The sequence below is a fragment of the Orbicella faveolata genome, unplaced genomic scaffold (assembly GCF_042242905.1).
Source record: "Orbicella faveolata isolate gen_17 unplaced genomic scaffold, um_ofav_v1 contig_26, whole genome shotgun sequence".
NCBI classification, from domain to species: domain Eukaryota; kingdom Metazoa; phylum Cnidaria; class Anthozoa; order Scleractinia; family Merulinidae; genus Orbicella; species Orbicella faveolata.
In genome coordinates, this window is record NW_028301554.1 from 14,841,332 (window position 1) to 14,860,000 (window position 18,669).

General features: G+C 39.3%; 2 protein-coding genes and 1 pseudogene across 2 annotated transcripts in view; all 3 read right to left on the minus strand.

The window, feature by feature from the left end:
- Positions 1 to 801: 801 nt before the first annotated feature.
- The window catches only part of LOC110062290 (A disintegrin and metalloproteinase with thrombospondin motifs 3-like), a 72,092-nt pseudogene continuing 54,224 nt past the window's right edge, over positions 802 to 18,669 (minus strand).
- Positions 4,206 to 12,013, minus strand: LOC110062312 (pikachurin-like). The gene is made up of 3 exons (XM_020769181.2): positions 11,783 to 12,013; positions 5,459 to 5,715; positions 4,206 to 4,506 (listed from the first exon to the last, which is right to left on the minus strand). The coding sequence occupies exons 1-3, from the start codon at positions 11,874 to 11,876 to the stop codon at positions 4,327 to 4,329; spliced, it is 531 nt and encodes a 176-aa protein (XP_020624840.2). The 5' UTR covers positions 11,877 to 12,013; the 3' UTR covers positions 4,206 to 4,326.
- Positions 12,932 to 18,669, minus strand: part of LOC149108244 (uncharacterized) — a 13,919-nt gene continuing 8,181 nt past the window's right edge. Inside the window, exons 4-5 of the mRNA XM_089295231.1 lie at positions 18,274 to 18,540; positions 12,932 to 15,336 (exon numbers count right to left, since the gene is read on the minus strand). Of these exons, the coding sequence (XP_089151357.1) occupies positions 15,014 to 15,336; positions 18,274 to 18,540 (590 nt within the window). The 3' untranslated portion in view covers positions 12,932 to 15,013. The remainder of the gene's footprint in view (positions 15,337 to 18,273; positions 18,541 to 18,669) is intronic.

Here is an 18,669-nt window from a genome sequence, read left to right on the forward strand (position 1 = left end):
GCATATGACAGGCTATACCATGCCTTAAACTATGCCTCAGAAAATACAGCCAATCAGAATACATGAAAGCCGTTGTAGTTTCAACGGCATCACTCCAACCTTCCCATCATGCGCCGCGCGTAAGTGGCATTGATTGCGTTGACCACTGTATTTTATGTGGCTTCGTATAAAATAGTTATGCGTTATTAAACTATACCTGTAAAAGCTCGTGCGTATACCGAGAAAATACAAGTGACTCGTGGGATAAAGTTTATGCCATGGTATACCATTGAAAGGGTATATACACAGCTACACCAGGCTATACCGGGCTTTACGCAGCAAAATGGGGCTATACACAGGTATACCAATTAATTTTTTGTTATTGAAATCAATATTTACTCTCGGACATCCAGTACCAGTACATAGGGTTGCCACGGTCGGGGAAAAGTCAGGGAAAATAAGATTTTATTCAAGGTCAGGGAAAAGTCAGGGAGTTTTGTATCAGGTCAGGGAATTTCTACATCGGTGAAAAGTCTGGGAATTTTATCTTAAGGTTGCCGCAAATTATTTCATTAGATATTTTTGAATAGATAAGGAAATTTTGTTTTAAAAATTATCTGAGCCATCCTTATTTTTGTTGACTGCCAAAATAATCATCCTGCACGGTCAGTGAAAATTGCTTTACAGTCAATGAAAAGTCAGGGATTTTTTTTGTTCCGGTGGGTGGTAACCCTGGTACAGTATCGGTAATACTTTTGACGTTAGGAAGTCTCAAATCTAGTTTATATTTGTATATATGCATATAATTACAGTGAAGACTGCGAGATTGGTTATTTTTTTATTAGCGAAGAGCCAAGGACAGCCGTTTTGCTAATTGGTCGTAAAAAAAAAAGGAGAGGAAGTAGTTAGATTGTTTAGGGACCACTTTTTTCTATCACATAATAAGTTGAGCTTCAAGTTAAGTAACTTTTTTATGCAACAGGATGGCTCTTTAGAATTCATCAGAATTATGACAAAACAGGCGGGGCGTTGACAATGGGCGAATAATCAACGATGGCTTAGCCAGTCACATTTACGGATTCCCAGTAAGTATCAACTACTAAACGATTAGGTTATGAAATCGAGACTTCTATGGGCGGTTAAAGATGATTGGCTTCTTTTGTACTAGAGGCGGATTCCCAACAAGAGAGACTTGGCTCAGAGAGATAATCCGTCTGCTGCATCGTTATGCATCTCAATACGTAGACAGATACAATACGAGCTATCGTTTTATATTTGAATCAAGAGACAAAAAGGCCTAGTACGTCCATTTATAGTTCGCCACGGTCTTAACTCAAGATGCTCAAAATAGCAGACACTTTTTTCGTCGGGATTGATTTTGCGTCTCCAGTCGAAGAATGTGTTTTCAGTTTAATTCTATCATTGTTTTATTAAGGTAATACACAAAATTAGCAAGTGATTTTCCCACTGCGTGACCAGTTTCGTTGTCATACACATCGCAATCGTGACTGTCACCATGTTTGGTGTAATTCGTCCCGTTACCGTAACACTCTCCATAATTTTGAACGCCGAAGTATTCGTATCCTATTTTGTAGGCTTGTATTGCACACTGCTCCACTACTAGATCCAATCCGCGTCTAGTAGCGTTCCATTGGATCCTTCCTCGGAGGTTATGGTAAAGATCTGGCAGAGCCCGGTCGCTTTTCCTGTCCTTATAACACCCAAGCGGTTGAAGACTCAACGATTCTGTGGATTCACCGCGATATTATTGAGACCTTTTACAATAGCTTTGCTTAGAGCGTAATTTATAGCAAGATTAAGTCTAATAAAAATATTTATTTGTCGTGGGCTATTGTCGGAGGCAAGGGTCCTTTTAAATTTCTTTGCTATATAAGTTATAAGCCATAGTTTTTGGAGACCGAATATTACATGCAGCCGTCTAGGCTCCGTCTATTGTGGCGAACAACAACCCGGACGAACTTCACCATGTTACTATTAGGTATTTTCTTGGGTGAGATGCTTAGTAAATCACAGGCTACATTGCTCAACACGTTCGCGTTTCAAGATATTCTCTGCGATAGTAGGACACGACATTTAGCGCGAAAACCCTGCAAAGCTTTGAATGAGCGAGTTGTCCGAAAACACATATGAGGCAAATGCCTTGGATCAAAGGCTCAACATCAAACGGAAATTTTATACTTATGTAGATGTGTGTGGTCATCAAATGTAGATATAGTCGAACCTCCGGTTGCGACCACCTCTCGTAAGCGACCACCTCTCCTCAGCGACCAGTTTTCCAAAATACTTAAAGTTTCCGAGTCAAATCACTATATCTGGAACTTCTTGCAAGCGACCACCTCTCATAAGCGACCGCGACCACTTTTAGAGCTAAATGCTCGAAATTTTCCTTTGTTTTGAACCTTCCGTAAGCGACCACTTGACAGATAATGGAGCGAAAAATGGATAATAAGGTGTTGTAACGTCGTTTTCCTGGTTAGTACGGGAAACGGAAATTTCTGAATGGGAAGAACCGTTTTTTTTTTTCTCGAAATTGACTTTTATATGAATAAAACATTGCATCGGCATTGGGGCAAGTCTCGGCAGTTACCATATTCTAATGAGGCTTGACACTTTGGGTGGTCGCTTACGAGAGGTTCGACTGTAAGAACATTGAATGTCGGGCGAGTAGCAGGACTACTTAGAAGTATGTCAAATTAATGACATACTATCAACATTCTGCGACGAACAGTCATCAATTCAAATGCTTATAATTATGACTTTATAAAGGATATCATGACTCGCCATGACTTTTTCATGAGGAGCAAGTTGTCAATTGGCGGTAACAAGTTCGAAATGTTTGTAGTGAATTATACTTTGTCTTGACTAATCATGCATGATACACATGTAAGGCAGGGAGTTAAGTCCCTGACCACACGAGCCTTATTCGTAGCCCCTCTCAGGTTATTTTTTGACATGGTACCCAGTTATTCTGGCGATAATGTTACTACCTGACGTTGTGTGGATGTTTTCGTGGAGAATGTAAAGCTCTGGTCAAACGGACTCGCAAGTAGTCGCAAGTAGCTACAAGTTGAACTTGAGTAGAGATTTGCGTTGGGTGGCCAAACGGACTCGCAAGTTTCCTCACAAGTCATTGACAAGTACACGCAAGTCGCAAAAAAAACCATCTTAAGGCAGACATATCCTGTATTTCATTGGCTAATAATAGGTTTATGGACGTCACTCAACTTGCGTTGACTTGGGTTGGGTGGCCAAACGGTGAAAAACTCGCGTCGACTTGCGTGAAAATTTGATCTCGACCAAAGTGAGCTCAAGTCATCGCAAGTCAACGCAAGTGCACGCAAGCCCTGGCCAAACGGAGTCGCAAGTAGACGCAGGTTGTGAACTTGCGTCTACTTGCGACTCCGTTTGGCCAGGGCTTAAAGCGTGGAAAGCTGCTTGAGCTGTCCACGTGAAAATATCCGCGTCACAGGATTGGCTATTTCTGGACCCTCCCAGTGAGTGACTTAAAAATAACTTATGAGGGATTATTTTGGGGATAAGTTCTGTATGGCTGATTACTTCCCAAACTTTTTATCGTCTCTTGTGTCAGGATAACACAAAAATTGACATAAAATATCATCATTCATCAGTGATCCTCCCACAATAGCCCACAACAAATAAAAAAGATTTACAGTTGGCTAAGGTGTCATGGTAGGTACATTTTGACGAAAAATGCAAGACTGAGACAAATACATTCTACAAAAAGAAAATCTAATTTTGAATTCAAAAGCGCCTTACTGCGCGTTCACAAGTTTCTGGCACCACGAATTAAATTTACAGCCACTTGTCACGTGTAATGTGAATTGTGGTGTGATATTCTACAACGAAAGCTTTTTCATCAGCTTATAAAAGAAAGAGAAAAGAAAATTTCAGTGCTTACCTAAGGAATATAAAAACACGCTGTCTCCAATTCCAATACCGTTGTGGCACTGTGCGTTTTCAGTTCCGCTGTCGAGGTCAGTATTTTTCATATGCGGCCCAAATAAACAAACGCCACCTTTTCCCAAAGCGAACAACTTAACACTTTCATCTTTAGCTAACTTAGCGCACTTCTTCACTGCTTTATTCGCATTATCCCATTTTACTTCGCCAGTCAGATCACGGAGTTCTGTACGGCCATTAGCAACTTTAAAACACCCCACTCTCAAATCTGATAAGGGGAAAAAAAAGGAAAATTCTCAGGAAGCTATAATTGTGGCAACAGTGGTTCAAAGTCAAGCATGTGGCTGCCTATATCACTCCTTTATCACTTCTAACAGTTGGTGTTCTTAGCTATTTCGGTCGTGTTTAATTAATTGAAGGATTATTTTGTTTCATATACATCACCCCTGCAGGCTTTGCTGGTATTTTACCTCTCTCGCACTTCTTTCCAAGTATTCCTATAGGACAGATACATCGAAACCCTTCACTGGTGAAGCCAGCTTGACAAGCGCCATTGTTTTTACATGGGCCGTGTCTACATGGATTCTGCTTAGTGTAAAGGAGATAAATAAAATTAGGAGTTTAAATATTGACCGGGTGGAATACAATTCAGGGAGTGATCGGGTGAGTAATTTAAAATCGGATGAGGGTGCAGTAACACTTTCAATAAGTCTTAAAAACTGTAGTAAACACGTAATTGATTTGCAAATGGTGTAGGTATCCAATTGGACACCCACGTGATCGCATGTTAATTACGTGACAAATAGATTAGCGCGTGGAGAACCAATCACGATCGAACAAAAATTTGTACCAGCCACGCGTTAGAACGAATACTGGGAAGCAGATGAATTGATCTTTGGAAAACCATCTCACAACACCAAAAAGATCTGAATGAGGACGCTTTTTCTAAAAACATCAAATGCTTTCTACTTTCTAGACAATGTCCAAACTAACTGACTTATTGTAACCATTATCATTTGCTCTGTTTAAACTCGCTCTCTCCTAAAACTTGTCCGTTTTACCTTACTTTTTATTTTATTTCACTCTAATTGTAATTTGCTTTCAGTTCGTTTGTAGGTATATTATATCCAATTTTATTTTTTTCTCCGCTAGCTCCGTTCTGGTTCCTTACCTGTACCGAAAGTTAACTAATTTTGTAAATATGGAGGCCAACTAGAAAACTGAATGGTTTACTTGACCCCCATATTCTAACTTTAATATTTATCAACCGAAAAAGTATACTGTAAACATCAAAAAGCTGTAAATTTATCTGTAAATGTAAATTGTGAGAAAATAGATTATGTTCCTGCTGTTGTTGTGAAGGGGGCTAGGACAATTGGAAAATACATAACTTAACTATATAGTAAACACACACTTGATTATTTGCTACGTCGTTATTTGACATTTTGGTAATTGTTTTCAAATGCGAGAACAGTATGTGATCAGTTTTCCTTTCATTAAAACGTAACTAGGACTGAGTGACTATCACAGCTCTTACCTCGACACCATTATAAGTAAAGCCTGTCGTGTGGGTTAGTACAACAGCAAACTCTTTGTCGTCGGTGACGTCATTTAAATCACACTGATGACTGCCGTCCTTCAAAGGACCTACATTAATGGACACACAATCGGGCTCCAAATAACATTGCAGCCGACAGCTCCCCTCATTGAGCACCTGCCCAGTCGCGATCACATGACCATGCAGAGCTTTGTTTGGTACTTCTTCCTTAAATATCAAGATGCGGGATTCTTCATCTGTTTGTGTGAAAAAACAGTCGTATATTATAAAAGAGTTTTCCCACTAAAGTAGAGGATTATAATATCGAGTCATTTGCGAATAAACAATCAACCAACGTGCTTAATGATGGTTTGAGTAAGACACTACGTAATGATTTAGCAACAACAAGAAGAAGACAATAACAACGCCAGCTAAGGTCTGAATAGCAGTCTGAATAGCAGTCTGAATGTAATTTTAGTTGTCTTGGCTTGCTTACGTATTGGAAAAAAGGAATACCGTTCAGTTGTAATATTTAACCCCGCTCGTCCTTGTTTTTGTGGATAGTTGTTAATTAATCTCGTTTGGCGAAGGTTTCTCTTTAGTCGACTGTCGCGCTAAAGTGCGACTGATTAATAAAAATTCGATGAAAAAACTCGAGATTACCCTGATTGCCATAGCTCGGTTTCTCTTCTGGAAAATTTTCGCGTCTTTAAGCTCGGTTTCATTCTTGCATGTTGCCAAGAAACATGCTTCGAGTTCCGTTTTGAAATACATCTAGCAAGGAATAACAAAATAATAACTTAACGGTAGACAGATTTGGATTGATATCAGTGCATCGACGGCTTCAAATACACAAGAAATGCCCTTCCTTAAAGCGAACAATTTATTTGTTCAAAATCGACCATTTAACGAAACCATTTAACCGTTGAAGAAGTGGATCCATACCGGTTTCCAGCGTTTTACGGAATTCGGTCAGTTTTTGCCGATAATGACTCGGAAACCTAGGAAATTAAAGAAACTTTAGGGTAAAATTCAAAACACTTCTTGGGGGAGTATGGCCCAGGACCCCGCTCTAGAAGCTTAACTTGCGTCCTCCACGCGCGTTGTTTTCGGAAATCGGACATCATTTAAGAGTCCCTGTCCATAAAAATGGAAAATAACTCGGCAAGGATCGAAAATTCGATTTCGCTCATATATTTATGGTAGATAGGCTGGGGCATGACAAAAACTACTGGATAGTTTTTTTGGCAAAATATCCTTTTATTTGAAAGAAATATGCAAATTACCAAATTCCGTTAAAATCGTCATTTGACGCACCATTTTATTAAAAAAGTTTGAGAGCCTCGCATGCAAAACCACATCATTCTTCCGTCTTTAAAACACTCAAATATTTTTGTACAATGTTCAAATGTGTACTGGGTTGATTTTAGGGAATGTTGCGTTGTCTTTTTGGGTGCATAATAATTAAATTTCGAAGACATGTATTTCATTCACTTAAAAGTACTTCGTGAATATAATTAATTTTCACCATGTGCGAAACCTTCAAATAGATCAAGCTTCTGGTGGTTGAATCGCAGAAGGATGGCCTACAGATTCCTGTAAAAATTTCTTTGGGCAAATGATTGTGAGCGACGCGAGAGCTTTTCAAAGTACGTCAAAAATGCAAATATTTGACCATCCGTCGTCAAATTTCAATTTACGGTTTAGACGTATATTTTAGCATGCGCCACATGACTTGACCTATGTTAAGCTGAAATAGGCACAGAGCTGATAATTTCGAAATGTTCTAACCTTATTTGTTGTAAAAGTAGCCTACGTGTAGCCGTACCCACCCCCCGAGGAAAAACGGGAGGGAGGGAACGTCTACGAAGAGCTGACACGAATCGTGTTATGTGACGTCACAGTAATTTATGTAAGTTATGCAAACAAATTATATTTTCTGTCTGTACTCGTGTCCTCGCGCAGACAAAGGCCTCGTAAATATTTATTCTTTGGAGTTTATTTGCAAGTCAATGTCCCTTTTCAGTCCCCTTTTCAAGTGTATATTGTGTTTTAAAGAGATTGAAAAGGATTACGAGCGATGTTTGGTCCAAAGCAAGAAGAAGACAATCTTTGATGTAAACGTCGCGCTCGCAAATTTGGAGTTCCATGTGTACGTTACTTCAGAGGACATTTGTAGGCAGTGTCATGTTCTCCTCAAGAAGAGAAATAATTTGCAGGAGAACCTGGAAGAATTACAAAAATCTATGAGAATCAACTACGCCACAAGTTTGAAGAAAGTTGGCCTTGTTTTCCAGCCGAAAAATTCGCTAGAATGCGCGAATTTAAGTTCGAAGAGGTTGACTAGCCTAAGCGACCTCTGCGGTTCATGACATTTGTACATTTGCCGTTCTCTGTTCGGTCACTTGACCTTTTTTGTCGCTTCACTCGTGTTTATGAAGGGCACTTCATGTTGTCTAATAAGAAGGAATTTTGAGTAAAGTTGAGCCGTTAGATCGTGCTATGGCAAATTTTTAAAGGTCATAGGTCTGCATAGTTTCCGCTGTTGTCTGCATGTCGCTTCGTAGAGTTTGACACCTCTGTAATTTTCCATGTGTTTATGCATTGTTTAGGCTCATTTCTATTGCAAGATATGCTCTCAAGTCTCCACGAATTTGCTTTTGGGGGATAAATATGAAATTTACCGTGAACATGTTGCTTTATACTTGCATTCTATATCGTGACGCCGGGCCCGGCTGTGATTGGAGCTGTTTTTACAAGTACAGTAGGAAGATCCTTATCACGCATATTATATTTGTTGTTGGTCATTCTGGCACCACATGATTCAAATGTAGCTGTTTACGCGCAAGTCTGTTGACTGTTTTGCGTGTTGTATATGCCATTGTTCGGCTTAGTTCGGGCAAGACCATGGTTTCGATCCTCCATGCGGATCTCATCAGTTGCCGCTATTTCTAAAATGCTCAGAACGTCTGTAGTTGCCACTTACTAGCGCAACTCTAAACTCGTACAGATGTGAGAATGTGAGACACTTTGCGACTTGGCACAAATCTATTTTAGCCAATCAGTATTCTCGAAAGTATTGTTCGCGGTCTTTATCCAATAAGGAACCATTATATATTTCCATGCAAAAGCGTGACGTCACATAACACGATTCGTGTCAGCTCTTCGTAGACGTTCCCTCCCTCCCGTTTTCCCTTGGGGGGTGGGTACGGCTACACGTAGGCTACTGTAAAAGGCAGGTCCAAAGCCGATTTGACGTGTTTCTAGTCGATCTTTCACCATTCGTCGCACATAAAGCAGATGTTTGCTCTTGTTTACACAAGGTTAACGTCCGATGTAGTGATCGCCTACTGTCAACCTATTATTGGTCGAATACTATGAATCTGTGACCATCTTTCTGCGCATATGAACATCGCTGCATCTAAGTCTAAAACGGCTGAGTCATTTGTAGATAGTTCCTTGCTTTGCGCTGCGCCAAAATATTGCGTTTGATCGATTGCTGACCATTGCTGATAAGCGTGTCGACGCAGCACAATCTTACAGCTGTTATTGTTCGTCACGCAATGCTGTCACGGCATATGCTGCACATTTTGATCTATTTTGTATAGAGTACTCTCAGGATAAGTGTAACAATTTAATCATTGTTCATCTGTTTTTTCATATATATAATAATAACATATGTGTATATTTATATAATCATATTCTATGGTGTACGTGGCCTCGGTCCAAATCACGTTTGTTGTACGTTCTGATGTTTCAGACAACAGCTGATAAAGCTAGTGCAACAGACTAAATTTAATTAGTAATTACGTGAGTAAATAGCCCTGGCCATGCCATTTTATTTGGCGTATTTTGTTTGCTTAGTGGCGAGGCATTGGTATGTAACAGAAAATAGAGGACTGTTGTCAATACAGTCCAAAATTATCGTCAGTAAAATATTGTAAATAAAACACCTATTGACCGGTTACCTCCGCGGCCATCATTTGGTCATTCCGATAAGGGTTTCATTATTGTCTTTACCCCTATTAAGCGGCCACCCAAAATTTAAGAACTTTGTTTTGGAAAGGGCGATGGCAGATAAGAGTCTGAAATTGAAGGTGCATGACGAGTGATAATTCAAACACACGTCTATCATGATTGTATTGAATTGATTCCATGTTCACCAAGAAATTTATAGCCCGATAGTGAAAAATTAAATATTCAAGGTACACCAACCTCTATTTAAGCGGCTAGCCCCATTAAGCGGTCGCCACCCATTTCCCCGAGGGTAGCCCACTGTATTACATGTAAACCAAAAATAATTGCATAGCGCGAAAAAGACCTAGGTATGAGTTTAGCGTTACAGTATTACGCAGGGGCATGTAGGTAACGGTGGTCGAGTAAAAGATAACAACAGGGGCAATGGTAAATTATTCATTCTTTTCATTTCTTAATTTAATCTCTTCCCACTCAACACGATTGTGTGCTCCCAGTGATTCCAAGCCTTACGGAGCCTTACGTATTATGATAGAAATTGCCCCACCCCTACCCCCTAAAATGAGATGACAGATTTGCGTGACGAACAAGGAACCGCTAGAAGCAAGGATTCAAGCCATCAAACCATGATGATCAAACGTAATATTTTGGTGTAGTACAAAGCAAGCAACTATCTACGAATGACTTAACCGTTTATGACTTAGATGCAGTGGTGATCATATGTGTCGAACGAGGGTTACAGATTCATGGTATTCGACCGTTAAATAAGTTGACAGTTGGCGATGTACATCGGACGTTATGTAAACAAAAGCAAACTTCTGCTTTATGTGCGACGAATGGTGAGAGAAACACATCAGATCGGCTTTGGACCCACCTTTTACAGCAAATCAGGTTAGAACATTTCGAAATTATCAGCTCTGTGTCTATTTCAACTTAACATTGGTCAAGTCATGTGGCGCATGCTAAAATATGCGTCTAAACCGTAAATTGAAATTTGACGACGGATGGTCAAATATTTGCATTTTTGACGTACTTTGAAAAGCTCTCGCGTCGCTCACAATCATTTGCCCAAAGAAATTTTTACAGGAATCTGTAGACCATCCTTCTGCAATTCAACCACCAGAAGCTTGGTCCATTTGAAGGTTTTGCACATGGTGAAAATTAATTATATTCACGAAGTACTTTTAAGTGAATGAAATACATGTCCTTCGAAATTTAATTATTGTGCACCCAAAAAGACAACGCAACATTCCCTAAAATCAACCCAGTACACATTTAAACATTGCACAAAAATATTTGAGTGTTTTAAAGACGGAAGAATGATGTGGTTTTGCATGCGAGGCTCTCAAACTTGTTTAATGAAATGGTGCGTCAAATGACGATTTTAACGGAATTTGGTAATTTGCATATTTCTTTGAATTAAAAGGATATTTTGCCAAAAAAACTATCCAGTAGCTTTTGTCATGCCCTAGCCCATCTACCATAAGAATATGAGCGAAATCGAATTTTCGACCCTTGCCGCGAAATTAAGAATTTGTCTGATTTGTATGGGCAGGCACTCTTAACAGCGCCAGCAACGGTTTCTTCTCCTTGTAGAATGTCTTCCTTTTAATCCTCTTTTCTACGTTTAACGAAAAATGAAGAAAATCTATCGATTAGAAAGTTAAATATTTTGCAAAATGCACCATCGAATTCAGTTCTTTTTAGCTCTGCGTTTATCTGTGCGGCGGTTTCAAATGCCTCTTGAACGATTAAGTTTGGCGAAAACGTTGGCAACATTTAGAATTATTAACGCAGCGGATTCACTTATATAAAATGTTACTAGGATAGTTTTTCTTCGTTGATTCATCTTTGATATTTTAAGCTAAAAACCCTGAAGATCATGCTGATTTAGGCGCGCCAATTTTTGTAGATCAGACTAGCTTTCCATACCCTTTATCTCTGAAACGAAGTTCTTGACCTGCATTTTTTTTTTTTCATTTCTGAAACAAGTAATTCATTTTCTTTCCGCAGTAGAAGTTTGAAGAATCGAAAATCTATCGAGTAGAGCATTTTCGCGCGACCGTCCATAAGCAAAGAGATGATCAAGCTATTAAACTATAAAGGAAGTTAATTATGCTGGCCATAGGGTGAGCATATGATTCAGGAAAAAACACAGAGACAACTCATGTTTTTCTTAGTCGATGTGATATCGAAAATTATCTCAGTATGTCGGAGTTAAGTCTCTTAAAGTTACGTGACAAGACAACAGATACGAGAATTAACATATTGAACAAGAAAACGAGACAGGAATGATCTCGCAAGACGGAAAACAAGTTCATGATATAAACAGAAACCAGTCTTACTTACCTGCGTGATAATTCGACAAAACAAGTGCAACAGGAAGAGAGAGAACCAAAAATATAGTTGGAATTTCACTGCCGAGTTTCTTCAAGGACGCCATTCTTCCTCTATTAGAAGATCTTAAACTGAATTAAGCTCTTGTCTTGCCTCAGTGATATTGCATGTTATATAAACTGTACTATCTAAGTGACTGGCTCAGGAAGTAATTAAATACAAACCACTTAGAGATCTTTACACCTGTCCTTTAGATTCATTTGCTTAAGTTCTCGGAAATGAATGGTATTCCGCTAGATTCGATTACTTTTTCCGTCATTTGACCCAATATCTCACTATGATATTCGTTTAGGCCATAAATATTAACTATAAAAACCTACAGTTTTCAACTTCGAGGCACGGGATGTAAAACAACTCATTGATACTGAGTTAAAATTAACTATCTTGGTTATGCAAAACACGACCATTCGTTCATGCACACGAGATGCTGCGTGTATACAAGTAAACAGCTGTCTGTAGTTCGACAGGGACATTCTTGGAGCTTGATTCTATTTTTCAGTTGTAAAAAGCCCGTATTTAGTGTTTCGAATATCGTATCGACTTATTTTTCGAAGAGCTTGACTATCTAATATTTTAGGGCTAAAATCTTAAGTAGAAAAACGGATGGAAAACTTTCAAACTCATGAATAGAACATGCGGAATTAATGACTCTTAACCGAAGAATAGACGGCATTCAGACAGGCAGGGGCTGTGTGGAAACATTTCAATCGCAATAATAACAATTTGTTGAAGTTTTTGTTCAGAGAACCCTACACATAACAGGCTTGGTAAATGTTTTTTAACCCTGTAGTTATTATATTTTATAAATTTCAAAGCCTCCCGACGCGGGGAAATTCGCGACGCGACAACATTTAAAAACAATGAAATGAGTTCTAACTACTGTCAAATTTCTTAAACGCTCATTGGTTAGTTTTCATCGTCACTAAAAAAACAAACGGACACAGAAATTGATAAAAGCGTGCCCTTCATCTGGCCCAGCTTAGATGCCCTGTCATCTTATTTATTGCTGAAAGCTGATCAAACGAAGCAAAGAGGAAGAATTGTTCCTAAATACGCCTTGCAGTCGTAAACGACTTGTAAAAAAGTGTTGCGTTCACATCGTTCAACTGACCGGCAAGTTTTATTCACCGCCACTAATAAGAAAGCATATAAATAAATAACTGACTTAAATTGACTTCAGTTGACGGATTTGAAACTGGGCCAAAGCGGTTCCAAACTATTTACATGGGCTAATGAATATCTTAGTATTTTGACTGTTTTTACTGACAGTTGTTAATATATATATATTTTATTTTCTCGATTAGCCACCTCTCACACGGATTAGTAAACCATCATTTACGAACTACTGATAAACTGATATGCTATACATACATACATACATACATACATACATACATACATACATACATACATACATACATACATACATACATACATACATACATACATACATACATACATACATACATACATACATACATACATACATACATACATACATACATACATACATACATACATACATACATACATACGAGAAGTCCATTACAAACTAGTTATAACTTGTTATTACCACTAAAAGAAGCAAATTAAGCTGATTGCACGCATCCACGTGATATTTATACCATTCCTTTACCTAGCTTAAAGCAAACAAGGAAATATACAGCTAATCGGAATACAGGAAAGCCGTTGTATACTAACAGTGTAATAATAAAAAACATCTTTAGCCAGGAGGCAACCTCACCCTCAGGTGGTTCTCAGACTGGTCCTGAGTAAGTTTGATAGTATACTTGAAGGTAGTTCACCAAACCTTCCTATCGTGCGCTACGCGTTTGTCGCCTTGATTGTGTTGTCCACTGGGTTGTGTCCTCGTGTACCGGTTAACGAAAATTGCGTGACCAAGGTCGACTAAGAGATAGCGCGCCAACCGGTCAACCAAAAGATAACGTGACAACTAGATGGCTTAATTTAATTTCCAAAAAAATAATGTTTTCGGGATAGCAAGTTGGCTTTCTCCAATATCCGAGGTCGAAAATTTAATAACATCAAATATGCCAAGAGTCGCACATACTCGCCTAAAGTGACTCGTGGGATATTTCATGGTACTGACCACGTGAAAGCGTGGCTTAACCAGTGTATATCTGACAATAGCCTGTTTCACTGTCTTTTTTAACTCTCCCATTTTCGCCATTTTCTTTTGTTCGGTTTCTTCGTGCAAAATAGGAGATCCTAGTAGAGGCTAGTGCGACCACGGTTACAAGACTTCTTATGTTGAGTTGCCTCTGAACTACTTTAACCTTGTACATATACTTGCAGATATTAGTATTTACAGTGTAGAGTGCGAGTTCGGTTTTTTTTTCTACTAGCTTTAAAAAGCTACGAAGCGCAGTCATTTTAAGAGGGTCAGGATGAGGTTTCATTGAAAGCTTGGAATTGGTCAAAATTAAAACTCTCAGCTGAAAAATGATGCATTTTGTTTACTGATAGCTGAGATCTAAGACCTGCAAAATCTATTTTTTTTAGATTTTGTCGTTTGCAGTCTGTGTTAATCTTCTCCATCCTTAACCATCCTTGTTCCTTTATGGTTTGTTGTTATATCCTTGGTGTTTTTCTATCTTAGTGGACTATTATTTTCAGGTTTTCTTCAATTTAAAGGTAATTTTGTACGCGGCCGAAATAACTCAAAATACTGTGACTGAACTCCTTTAAAACTGATTCAAATTATGACAATACACGCGCAGGCGTCATTACAGTCCGATAGTCAACAATGGCTTAGCCATTGAAAGTTGCGGATTCGCAATAAGTATCTATTACTATTAGACGGTTATGCTATGACCTTGAGATTTCCATGAGGTGATGATTGACGAGGCCAAAGGCCCAATCAACAATCACCTCCCAAACAGCTCATAACCTGCTATCGCAATTAACGAGTTAAAACTGGATGGCAAATAATCCATTGAACTTTTCGGAAATTGAACTATCCAGTTATATTTCTTGACCTTCCTCTGACATTCTGCCATCAGCTTCATTTGCTATCGATCACCTCATAGAAATCTCAACCTCGTAATCTAATTGTTAAAAAACTCAGCCACAGGTGGCAACGTTTGCTTTTGTAGTATACTGGGAGACTAGTTGCCTCATGGGGTTCTCGTTGTACGTAGTTGCCGTCATGGTTTACTTAAGCTATGGTTTCATGATGATTTTATACACAAAACTAGAATTCTCTTTTCCTACACCATAGCGAAGTTTGTATCCAAACTTCAAGCAGTCTGCACTCTCTCCGTGTCTGGTGTAATTCTCTCCTCCACGGTAACACTCTCCGTAACTGTGAATGGCGAAGTATTCGTATCTTTTGTCTTTGGCCACTCGTGCACATTGGTTCAGTACCTGATCCAATCGCGTCGTGATCCGCTCGATGCCGCTGAGGTTGGCGAACTGGTCTGGTAAAGCGCGGTCATTCGAGACGTCCAGAAAACATCCCATTAGTTCAAGCTTGGGCAGTGGATCTGTAGGACGTAATCGGAGACGTTTTGTTATAGATTTGCTTGCAGCGAAATTTATATACGTTAGACAAAGTAAAGTGGAGAAATAATCCTCTTGTTTCATTGAGAGCAAGGTTAATCGCGAGTTCACATTGCTTACAATGTGTGGCTTCATAGGAAAATTGGTACAGCATGGCACCAGTAATGCAGTCAAAAACATGGGTCAAGAAGCCCTAAATTTGGGTCTGGTAGTAGTTCTCGCAAGGTCTCACATGAATGGCTCGACTCCCTTTGATAGAACAATAGAACAAACAACAGAAACGATGCTTCTAGCCAAAAACAATAACAGCAGCTACTCTTTGATGACAAATGGAATTACAATACTACGAGAGCTACTACACTTCCCTTGAATTTATTTCATGCTTTTGTGCAATTTGGCGGGAATACTCCCATATGAAAGGTCGGGGATGTTCGTCTTAAAATTTGAATTAAACTATTAAAGGAGACCAATCTGGGCGAATCTCGAGATTTATTTGATTACAAGCGCCACTGTTCAGGACAGGAGCCCGCGCTAGGAGACCGGACTCGAGAAACTGGCGGAAATCGAGCCTAAAAACGGAAATAAGAGCGTTTTTTTTTTTTTTTCATTTTTTTGAATGTAATTAAGGACGGTGCCTACTAAATACAAAGGTTTTTGCGCCAGGTTAGGACCACGCGGAAAAAGTAGATCTTTGTAAGAGCTATTGGAATCCACAAAGAAAAAAAGGGGTAGCCACGCATTTTTTCCGAGATAATTAGCCTTGAATCTCATTAAAAATGCTAACATCGGCATTTTTCTGCGAATAGAAGGAGAAGATATTTCTTCACAGATTTCTTTAGAATTCGCCTTTACATACAGAAAAGCAAACACATTTATGAAGATCTGAAAACTACATGGTAAATGGTAACATAAAAAACATTTTTGGTATGTTTTTACTAACAAAATCGTTGCAACAGCGCTTTTAGCGTCTCTGACAGCCTTCCTGTGTTTCAGCTAAAATACAGTCTAAATACCTTTTGCTCGCAACCAGAAACTAATCACGTGCTGAATAGGATTGCCATTTCCATTTCATAACATAAAATGTAGGGGTAGCCACACGTTTTTTAAAGTTATTGATCCTTTTTGAAACTTTTTACGGTGCCCGTTACATTTTTTCCTGTCACCTCCCCAGTGAGTAAAACATTTGCGTATCTCGCACTTGTTTTGCGCGCGCACTGTACCATCTGCAGGTATTTATTTACAGTTGGATTTCAGTATAATTTTCGACAGATAACATCTAGTTTTTAAGCTGGAAGACGTTAACAGTCACTGGTTAGCGATATGCTGCTGTTCTGGTGTTCCTGGTTTACGTACAGGTTCATTAAACTTGATTTGGTCACAGTAGGAAACTTTTGCTTTCATTTTAGTCGTGTACTTGGTAGCGTAGTTGATTGCGTCATGCCAACCCAGCGCGCGCGTGGCCCTTAAACCATGGCTTGCGTGATGCGCAGAACGTGTGCGCACTAACAAAAGTAGGCACCGTCCTTAAAAGATACTTTGACAGCTAAAACATAGTAGTGTTTGGTCATGAACACCCTGAGTGAGGCCGAATCCTTGACATATGTCCCTACGCAAGAAGACGAGCATCCCCGACCTTTTCACAAGGGATTCCTCTCCTCCGGGTGCGGCAGGCAGGACTATAAAAATGGAACGAATAGGAACTACGTGGCGAAGACCACGACGAGTGGAGGGAGTTGCAGATGCCCTATGCGCCATAGAGGAACGAAGGGGAGTACTGTATCATGACCTTTCGTGACAAACCATGCATGATATCAAGTTATCACACATTGCCACAAAATAACATTACTTGCCATGGCTTGTAAAAGCATCTTAAGGTAATTCCATCGAAATAAAACTCACAATAGATTTTCTTTCAAACTTTGCCTGTTGGCTACTTATATCAAGGGAACTTAAAATTTGAAATAAAAAAGGGGGGTCCCCATATTCGTTTAGGAGCGGGAGGACCATCAATAAACCCCATAATTCCTGAAATTATCCGCTTTCAGAAACGTTTATATTTGAAACATTCACCTTACGCATTAGGAGAGCAGAAAAATAGAGAGAAAGTTAAGCGAGAAATACAACAATGGATGTATTGCATAAATGTTAAGGAGCAATTTGATGTACGTTTCATGATAAGAGCACTCATATTTAGTTGACAGGGATACGATATGTTCCAAGCACGCAGTGTTCTAGGGCCACATACTATCTTTTACGAGTGCTAGCTATGCTTTCATTTTCCGCGATAATTTTTTACTCTGCAATAGAAATTGGTCCATATTCACTGTATAGAAAGAACGTGATCTCTGTGCTCAAACTAAATAAAAAAATCAATAGGTCCCGGTACTCGTTTCCGAGAAAACAACGATGATTTGTCTCTCGCAAGTCAAGAGCCACCATTTTGTATATGTTGTGTACGTGCACACCCTCGTGAGCGCGCGCCAATGACGCGAAAATCGTGCGCAGTAGGGATGCGCAATGCAATTCTGAGGAATAACCTTAAATGCAAACAGTAGCCCATCACCTCGAACCCATCCGCACTATAATATAAAGTTAACCCTTTGCCGTATCATTCTATTTTAGAAATGTAATTAGCGCAAAGGTCTATTGGCTTCCCACGAAATATCTTGTTTCTGCAGATAGAAAATGCAAAACAGAGGACAAAAGTGGGATCTCAGTCTTGGTTGTAACAAAGAGTGGTCTTAACTCGAGTATCATTGGGTATTGAAAAGGGGTGGTGTGAAAATTTCCACAAGAGCTGTTTCTAAAAATACAAAGATACGGGAAAGGCTTGACTCACAGGGTTAGTATAGGTTATGGAGGTTCGGGGTAATGGGCTCCCGACGCAAGCCTTTTCTTCGGAATAGAACGACAATGCTTACCTAAGGAATAAACAAACATGCTATCTCCCATTCCAATACCACGATTGCATGTCGCATTTTTAGTGTCATCAGCGTGATATTCGACCGTCAAGTTTGTTCCAGATAGGCAAAATCCTCCCCTTCCCAATGCGAACAACTTGCCCTGGTCTTTGTTGTTTTTAGCGCACATCCTCCTAATTTTGTCCGTGTTGTCCCATTTCACTTCGTCTGTGAAATCTTTGAGCATTGAAAGATTACCGGCACCTTTGAGACAGGCCACCCTAAAATCTAGTGAACAGAAAATAAATAAATAAAAACAAGAACAGTCTCGTTAGTAATATAGTCTATAGCTGCCAATGTTTATGATTTCATCTACATATGGCCCATTATTGACTTAGCGCGATAAGGCTATCTTTA

Excerpts from the sequence above, each read along its gene's own strand:
- LOC110062312 (XM_020769181.2), bottom strand. The coding sequence starts at position 11,876 with ATGGCGTCCTTGAAGAAACTCGGCAGTGAAATTCCAACTATATTTTTG. Across the intron at positions 5,716-11,782 it reads TTTGTCGAATTATCACGCAG|ATGAAGAATCCCGCATCTTG; the intron begins GTAAGTAAGACT and ends TCACACAAACAG. Across the intron at positions 4,507-5,458 it reads TTACTTATAATGGTGTCGAG|AATCCATGTAGACACGGCCC; the intron begins GTAAGAGCTGTG and ends TACACTAAGCAG.